We start from the raw sequence: 8,933 nt of genomic DNA, 5'->3' as shown, positions 1-8,933 counted from the left end.
ATGCACATTACTTAGATATATCTAAAAATTAAAAAAATTGTAAAGAAATATTTAAAAAAATTAATAAATAAATAAAAATACAAAAAATATTCTGAATTCTCGTATTTTTTTTATATTTTTGGTATTTAATGAATTTTTAAAAGGTTTTTTTCACATTTTTTTTACTTTTTAAGTATATTTATGTTAGGTATGTCTAAAAATTAAAAAAAATTGCTTTAAATATTTAAAAAAATCAGTAAAAGCAAAAAAACACGAAAAATAAGAAAGTAAATTTTCTGAAAAATATTTTTGGAAAACTCTAACCAAGCAAAATGTAATTTTTTCAAAAACACTAGAGATCTTTGGAGTTTTATTCAAATTTCTATCAAATGTCTCGCATGGGTGTAAGAGATCCACGTGTGAGAGAGTTGGTAGAATTTTTTATAAGACTTTTAGAGTCTCTAGCATTATCCTAATTTTTCAATATGAAATGATTTTTAACTATTATATATATATATATATATATATATTCTTTTTATTTTCTTAGATTTTCAAATTTCAAACCTCAACATAAGTTGGTCCAGTGATTTTTTACTTACATGAAGGCGACGACCTTTAATTGTAATATAATTTTATTAATATTTTACAATCTTAATTTGAAAATATATATATATATATATATTATTATCTTTTTCGGTAGAAGCGGCTGCGCATCTTCTATAAATAGAGCCAGAATTCTCCAAAGCCATATATAATAATTACAGTTCCTTCCTTCAACATCGAACAGGATTATACTATCAAACATCCACTCTATCTTTCTGTACCTACAAAACAACTAGAAGAGAAGAGAAGAGAAGAGAGACAGTTATGGAATCGGAAGGCTTCATTTTCAAAGCCCTGGTTTTCTCTTCTGTTCCACTGATTATGGTCTTCTACTGTGTTTTGAGAGTTGTTTATTCCATTTGGTGGAGACCCAAAACCCTTGAAAAGCTCTTAAAGCAGCAAGGAATCAGAGGAACCTCCTACAAACTTCTTTATGGTGACATCAAAGAGATTAAGAGGTTGACCCAGGAAGCATGGTCCAAGCCGATGCCTTTGAACCACCAGATTGCCCCACGTGTCTTCCCTTTCTTTTATCACATGGTGCAAAAATATGGTAAGAAAAAGTTTTTTTTTTTTTTTTTTTTTGGTATAAAAAAAATTGCACATAAACCTATCTAGTATCTACCACACACAAGTACTGAAGATAACAAAACACGTCTATGTGAAAAGTTGTACATATGTGTGGCACATTTTGAATTGATTTTGTGGTCCAATTTTAATTTTTATGGTTGCTAATTATGTAAGATATGTGTGTGTGCGTGTGTGTGTGAAACAGGAAAAATTTCAATGACTTGGACAGAAAGAAGACCAAGGCTGATAATAGCAGAGGCAGAAATAGTGAGGTTGATATTAAACGGAGATTTTGAAAAGCCACCGCTCAACCCTCTTTTGGATCTTCTCACACTGGGAGTCAACACCTTGGAAGGAGACAAATGGGCCAAACGCAGAAGATTGATTTCCCCTGCTTTCCACCACCTCAAACTACAGGTGTCACTCACTCGCTCACTCCCTCTCATTCCTTTGTTTATTCTTTTTCTATCAAAATGGATTATGGATTCCATGTAGCCTAGGTAGTATTATAAAATGGATATTTTATTATGAAAATAGGGGATGGTGGCACCATTTTCAACAAGTTGCTGCAAACTAATTGATGGATTAAAGAAGCTGCTGCTTACTCCTCAAGGATCCTCTGAGCTCGACATTGCAACCGAATTACAAAAATTTTCTGTGGATGTGATTGCTCGAACAGCCTTTGGAAGCAGCTGGGAAGAAGGAAAGCAGATATTTGAACTTCAAAAAGAGCAAATTGTGCTTGTGATCGAGGCATCCCAAGCAATTTACTTCCCTGGTTTGAGGTACCAATTCAATTCCATTCCATTCCATTCCATTTCACACACATGAATTTTGAATATCGATCATCATCATCAACACATGTAAAATGAAGGAACTACTTTTCTTAATTCTCAAATGAATGAATGAATAAATTTTAAACAAAAACAGATTTGTACCTACTAAAAAGAACAAGAGGAGATACGAGATTGACAACAAGATCAAAGGAATGTTGCGGGATATGATCGAGAGGAGAGAAGAGGCAATGCGAATTGGAGAGTCGGAGGAGAATGATGACTTGCTGGGATTGTTGCTGCAGTGCAAACAGGGAGTTGATAACGAGATGAGTACAGAGGATGTGATTGAGGAATGCAAGCTGTTCTACTTTGCAGGCCAGGAGACCACTGCTAACTGGCTGACGTGGACAATCATCCTCTTGTGCATGCACCCTGAATGGCAATCGAAGGCAAGAGAGGAGGTCCTAAGGTTGTGTGGCAAAACAACACCTGACCTTGAAACTATAAAACACCTCAAGATTGTAAGTGGTGTTTTGTTTTTGTTTTTCTCATTTTTCACTCTTCTGAAAATGAAATGATTGAGCAGGGAGGGAGGGAGGGAGGGAGGGACTAATGGCAAATTTGAAATGTCGTATGCATTTATATATATATGTAATCCCTTTTTGAAATAAAAAAACATGTTTTTCGTTTGTTTGGCAGGTGTCAATGGTTCTACATGAAGTCCTAAGGCTATATCCACCAGTGACGGGTCTATTTCGATATACTAGGAAGAGAAGCAATATTGGGGGGATGTGGATTCCTGAAGGGGTAGAGTTATACTTGGCTACAATGATGCTGCATTATGATCCTAAATATTGGGGAGAAGATGTGGAAGAATTCAAACCGGAAAGATTTTCAAAAGGAGTCTCAAATGCAACAAAGGAGGGTGAAAATACTGCATTCTATCCATTTGGGTGGGGACCTAGATTCTGCCTAGGCCAAGCCTTTGCTATGATTGAAGCAAAATTGGCTCTGGCAATGCTTTTGCAGAATTTTTCATTTGAGCTCTCCCCTTCTTATACTCACGCCCCCTACACCGCTATAACTCTTCAACCACAACATGGAGCTACAATTATACTCCACCAAATCTAAGTCCAACTCCAATAAATAAGTCTGAGTCCAAGTCTAAGTCATTTATATGCGAGAAATAATAAATTCGACTGAACCCATCAACATTTTTTTGTTGTTGGATTAGTGAAAATAAGTTGCGGGAGGTGAAAGGGAACAGTTTTATATTGTTGTGTTATGCTATTTTTATTAATGTAAGCTTTCGATTTCAAGAGTTTGAATCTATATATGGTTTTGTTCATATTTTCCATCTAGCTCTGAAGGTTGTGTTTACTGTTGATAAATTAACCAGTCTAGCCCATTACAGAATGCAGAAACTAAAGCACTAGGGAAAGTTACAATAAATAAACATATTACTTTGATAATTTGAGGCATTCTTGAGATGATAGAGACACATAAAAGGTGAGCACAAAAAAGAGTAAAAAAGCTCATTAATTTCATAAAAATTCATACATAACAACCCTCATCCACTTCTAGGAATTCTCTCATCCACTCCAAGCTCGGAGGTCCTTCCTCAAAACAATCAAATAATGCGTCTCCATTCTCAATTAAGTTAATTTTTGAGTTCTCATCTATTTTAGATGTTCCCTCATCCTTAACGATTCCTGCTGCCTTCTCTGTCTTTATTTCTTTAGTTTTTTGCAGTTTTTTATATGCTTGTGTTGTTTTGCTTATCTTTCGCTTCGATTGGAACCTTAATTTCTTGCTCAAACGGGAATTCCAATAGTTCTTGATTTCATTGTCAGTCCGACCAGGTAGTCTTCCAGCAATCAAAGACCACCTACAATAAACATAAGACAAATGAATTTTTGTAGGCAACCACTCACACTTGGTTCATATATATGTCTTAGATGCCTTTTCATTCAGGTTGAATGTCTTTAAAATTCTAACTTGGTATTAGAGTTAGGTATTGGATAGTTTTTTGGGTCAGATGTTCATCCCGGGTCTATTTTTCTCATCTCTGTCTTTCCTATCACATCCTCATGTAACCAGACGGAATGTTCAAAAGCACAATCTAGAGGTCTCTCTGCCTAATACTAAGTAATTTTGGGTTAGATAGTTAAGAAAATTATTGACACAAGGCAAATGTAACGAAATAATCATCCAAATCATAAACATATATATACCTGTTCCCTAGAAGTTTATGAAGCCTGAGTATCAAGTCCTTTTCTTGGTCTGATATGTTGCCCTTCTTGATGTTGGGTCTTAGATAATTCAACCATCTCAATCTGCAACTCTTCCCGCCGTGACTCAAACCTGAAAGAAAACATCAAAGCTAAGAGACCTTGGTTGTTGTAACTTGCGATGGGTTAGAGGATACATATGCATGGGATGGATGAGGAGTGAGTGAGTGAATGAGGACCTGCTTTGACAGCAATTGATTCCCAGCGTTTTGAGCCATATGTTTCGATGGCTTGGGACAGTTTTTGGTCTTCCTCAGCGGTCCAAGATCCTCTGTTAGGGCGCTTCTTGGTGCATTGGCTGTTGTTCTTAGGAGCCGCCATTGTCGACATTTTGCTCTTCTTTGCCTGCTTTCTCTGTGCAAGACTCAGTGGACTCTATAACAAGCACTGGGGGTGGGGGGGGGGGTTGTGAAACTGTATGTGTGGTATAGAGGGGTGAAGAGATGGGGGAGTATACCCAATCAGTAGACTCTATCTACCCTTCTTGGAAGAGTTGTATACCCAGTCATCCATTTATTTATAAATGAGGGAGTCCTAGAATCCGTTAAAAAAGAAAAAAAAAATCATACGGGTGTTAGCTCACACACTATGAAACCCATCATATATGAGAGGGTGCTGTTATATCTGGTTTTTATTCTTTGGTGGTTGTTTTTTGTTTTTTTTTTAATAATTATTTTACACATGCCCATCGATAATACGTATATACATATTAATCTGTCATATGATCTCAGTTAGCATATGTGAGTTGAGTTGAGTGTGCATGTGATTGTGATTGTGATTGTGATTGGATCATATAAGTCGCACGATCATAAATATTCTCCTTATTATTGCAGTTGCACAAGCACTATATGGTGACACAACAGTTAGAAATTAGGATTGAGAATGGGGGAGGGGTACGTATATATATGGACAAATCAGGAATTACATTCAATTACCAATTCAGTTGTACCCATTTCACCGAATAATTTAATGTTGTTTATTTTATCTATTAATCATATCACGAAGAACGAATAATAAAAGGTACACCCCCAAAAGAAGACTGATAAAGCTTAAATAATTGCATTCTTGTGAGAGTACTCCATCCCATCCACTCTTTCACTCCATGGATTGTGATTTCTTTGTTTTTTTCTTGTCAACCAATTCTGGCCCTGTCATTATTCTGTTTATGTTTTCTTCCCCGCACTAATTATTGTCCAATGCCTTCCATTACATTTTGGTTTATTTTTCTGGACGGTCAGTTTGTTTTCCATACAATACAAATGAGTAATTGTTGGTAAAAATTTAGTTTATGTCTAATCAATAATGATTTGATCGACAAGTTTAAACCAATCTTTAAGTAAACACAAATAAAAATCAAGTTTTGTGGTTGAGTTCTATGCCTTAAACAGATTAAGGACTTCTCCGGAGGTAATTAGGCAAAGAAGAAATACAACAAAAAAGAATATGTATTAATTCGAATGAATTATCACTTATCACTAGTTACAAGAACTTAAACAGAAACAGAATATTCAAGAAATACGTCAATCGATAGAAGAAAAGAAGAGAAGTAGGGGTTGGAAAAATCTACTAATTTTAATCAACTCTTAAAATACTAAGTTAAACTACTCTTAGATAGACTCTTTATGAGTGTATTTGGTGATTGAGATGTCTCTTGATCATTCTTCAAGTCCTCCTTTTATACTTATTTGGCTACCTCATGTTTGCTCCACTCAACCATATCCCATATCTTCATAGGAACCACTTGCAGATTTTGTGTTTTGACTTGATATTGATTTCTTCGATTTTTTTTTTTTTGATCAGCAAAGAAAAATTTCATTCATCAATATGAAATTAAAGGTACAGGAAGATGAAATGCACTGAGAGAGATTCGGAAGGTACAAAATACCCCTACTACTGCTACTCGCAACCATACAACCAACCCCTTGGCCTCACAATTTTTTTTTTTTTTTTTTAAACATAAAAGTTAAGAAGGACTTAACAGAAATTAAAATACATGATTCCCCACAAAATCAACCCACCAAAAAACCCAAACAGCTCTAGCAATACCTCTAAACAACAAACTAAAAAAACTTTTCTAACAGCCAAGTTGCACTCCCAAGGCCAACCACCCACGCCTATGAAACTGAATATTATATTCGCCTAAGTTCAATAGCCCAAGACCTACGCTGCTACACTGCTTCACACCCATGCTACTACACACCTGCTACACTGCTACACGCCCATGCTACACAGCTACAACACTACTACACTCCAGACAACACTGTTACACTCCCATGCTGTTACACACCTGCTGCTGCACTCCCTACACCCACGCCTATGATGCTGCACTCCCAAGGCCATCCACCCACCTGAACACAGCTCATACACCACGCCAAGACAGCTCATACACAATGCTGCTGACCAACGCCAATGCTGCTGTCCACCCCACCGGAAAAACTCCATAGCCAACGACCAATGACCAAGGCCACACCACCGGAATCAACCAAGGCCACACCTCCATTGATTAACCCAAACTCACCCACGCCTCCTTGTCCAACCCCTTGCTGGCCAACTACTCCGAAATGTCCACCTCTGTGCCGACTCCTCCCTTCACACAACCGTTACAAAACTCGTAAGATGACGACCCAAACACCGATCAATCGTTGAGACACCTCCAAACATCTGGACGAAGATCACCCCTCAAACTCCCACTCGAAGAGGAGCGCTCGAATGAACACCAGACAGAACTATGGTAGAAGCAGAATGACACCTATGATACCCCAAACAAAGCATCGATACTACTACATAATTCTGAACCATAGTTCACCCCTCAAGCTCCGACTCGCGAAAGAGCGCACGAATGAAGATCCTAACCACATTTGGACGTCCTCGAGCCAGTCCAAACCAACCTCCTCCTCTATAATGACCCTTAATCCAGGCATTCCTTGATGATAACAACACACCACAACTCCGCAGCAGCCCACAAAGCATACCAAGGTGGGAAAATAATGGGGGAAATCAAGTTTATTAAAGGAAATTAACAAACAAACACAAGAAAGAACTGGGCCAGCCAACCACCATAGCCGAAGGCGGCGGCCGGCCGGCCCAAAATGAGGCCCGGGGAGGAGGTTTTCAGAGAGAGAAAGAGAGGTTTTTAGAAAGTTGAAAATTTTATCTTGATTTCTTCGATTTTAGCATATGGTTTCTAATTTATTTCAACAAATATCTTTATTGGCTTTATTTAATCTTTTCAAGCCACATCATCATCTCTTTCATGCTACGTTACTAGCATACTTGTTACGCCATGTTCGCATACTTGTCGACAGAAATAATAATAATAAAAATAAATATAGCCAATGTTATTCTTAAAAATAGTTATGGTCTTAATCGACAGACCATGAGAAATCTAAAATTCTCGAGATATTGATTTGTGATTATATATCAATTTTAAGTAGTAAACAACCATCTCAATCAAACAATCAAAGACAAATCAGCACAACGATTTAACGTGTAAAAATCACAATTGGAACACCCCCAACTGTGATAAAAAAAAAAAAAAACTCACTAGCAAAAGTCACAAAACAATCCACTAAGAAGATAAAAAAGAATTATACAAGTGTATCCTTAATTACTTAGCGAATCTACGCCAGTATTGAACCGACCCCTATATGTCTCTTCCACCACCGTCTTCACCTCGAAATTGTTTTGCCCAATGTTAAATCCACAACGCTGATATCGAATCCACGATGATGAGCCACTCTAGAATCTACCATCGAAGAACAACTCTCTCTTTTGTGAATAAAACAAACTAAACAAACCCTTTGATATAATCCACTCAATTTATGATTAAACTCTCACAGATATCAAAGGAAACAAGCAAAGAAGCTCTAGATGAAAAAACCCTAGTACCAAGAAAAAGATCTGGAAGCTGTGTCCTAAAAACAGACTAAAACGCAGATTTATAGTAATCAGAATCGCGATCTCCGCTCGAGCATAAGAATGGCCCTCGAGCGGGGTGACTAAAACGCGTGTTTCAGAACATGGATTGACGCTCGAGCGGAAAAAAAACAACTCTCAGTACTTTTACAGGCGAATGAAACTTCTGAAAGGATTGCAACTCCCAGCTCGATCCCAACATAGTCAGCAAAGTGACAAACATAAAAGAATTAACATCACAAACTCCTCTACAAGGCACAATTCGAGTTGGATTCGCATCTAAATACTCAAAGCCTCACTGAAATAAAGAAACAAATAAAATTACAATTGAAAGAAGTTTTGTTAAACGGGATTACTAATAACAAATACCTAACAAACCATAATTGAACTTTGCCATAATCGACAAAAATAAAATGTAGTGCAAACATGTCACGACCCAAACTCGTCCCTAAGGGTTTAACATCGTAACCGGCCAGTAATCCGTGATTATTAAAGACCTGCTTAACAGTAATAACAATTATACAATAGGAGGGGCCAGCAGAAGCCTGTAAATTTTAAAACATAAGCCTGTATATATATATATATATATACCAATACAGACATAAGTCCAAGTCCATATTCAACATATATGTAAAAACTAAAGTCCAAAACACGTCTAAGTACAAAACAAAAGATATGTCGGGGAATTAAATCCCAAAGCCAAAACAACTTATGAAACATTCACTTGACTCCATATGGCATTCATTCAAAAGATGTGGATTTAGACCACCCAAAACAAAGCCTTTACAATAACGGTTTG

At 36.9% G+C, this 8,933-nt stretch overlaps 2 protein-coding genes across 2 annotated transcripts; one reads left to right on the top strand and one right to left on the bottom strand.

Moving 5' to 3' along the window:
• Positions 1–674: 674 nt before the first annotated feature.
• Positions 675–3,276, top strand: LOC114280381 (cytochrome P450 CYP72A616). Its single transcript, XM_028222739.2, has 5 exons — positions 675–1,135; positions 1,358–1,569; positions 1,690–1,937; positions 2,083–2,449; positions 2,628–3,276. Exons 1-5 carry the CDS (start codon positions 847–849, stop codon positions 3,057–3,059), a joined length of 1,548 nt encoding a protein of 515 aa, XP_028078540.2. The 5' UTR covers positions 675–846; the 3' UTR covers positions 3,060–3,276.
• On the bottom strand, positions 2,785–4,825 carry LOC114280382 (transcription factor MYB114). The gene is made up of 3 exons (XM_028222740.2): positions 4,399–4,825; positions 4,163–4,292; positions 2,785–3,816 (listed from the first exon to the last, which is right to left on the bottom strand). Exons 1-3 carry the CDS (start codon positions 4,547–4,549, stop codon positions 3,483–3,485), a joined length of 615 nt encoding a protein of 204 aa, XP_028078541.1. The 5' UTR covers positions 4,550–4,825; the 3' UTR covers positions 2,785–3,482.
• Between the last annotated feature and the right edge of the window lie 4,108 nt (positions 4,826–8,933).

This window comes from Camellia sinensis, chromosome 13, assembly GCF_055761805.1.
Source record: "Camellia sinensis isolate YWXY chromosome 13, ASM5576180v1, whole genome shotgun sequence".
NCBI classification, from domain to species: Eukaryota; Viridiplantae; Streptophyta; class Magnoliopsida; order Ericales; family Theaceae; genus Camellia; species Camellia sinensis.
This window is presented reverse-complemented; position numbering and strand designations above follow the sequence as displayed.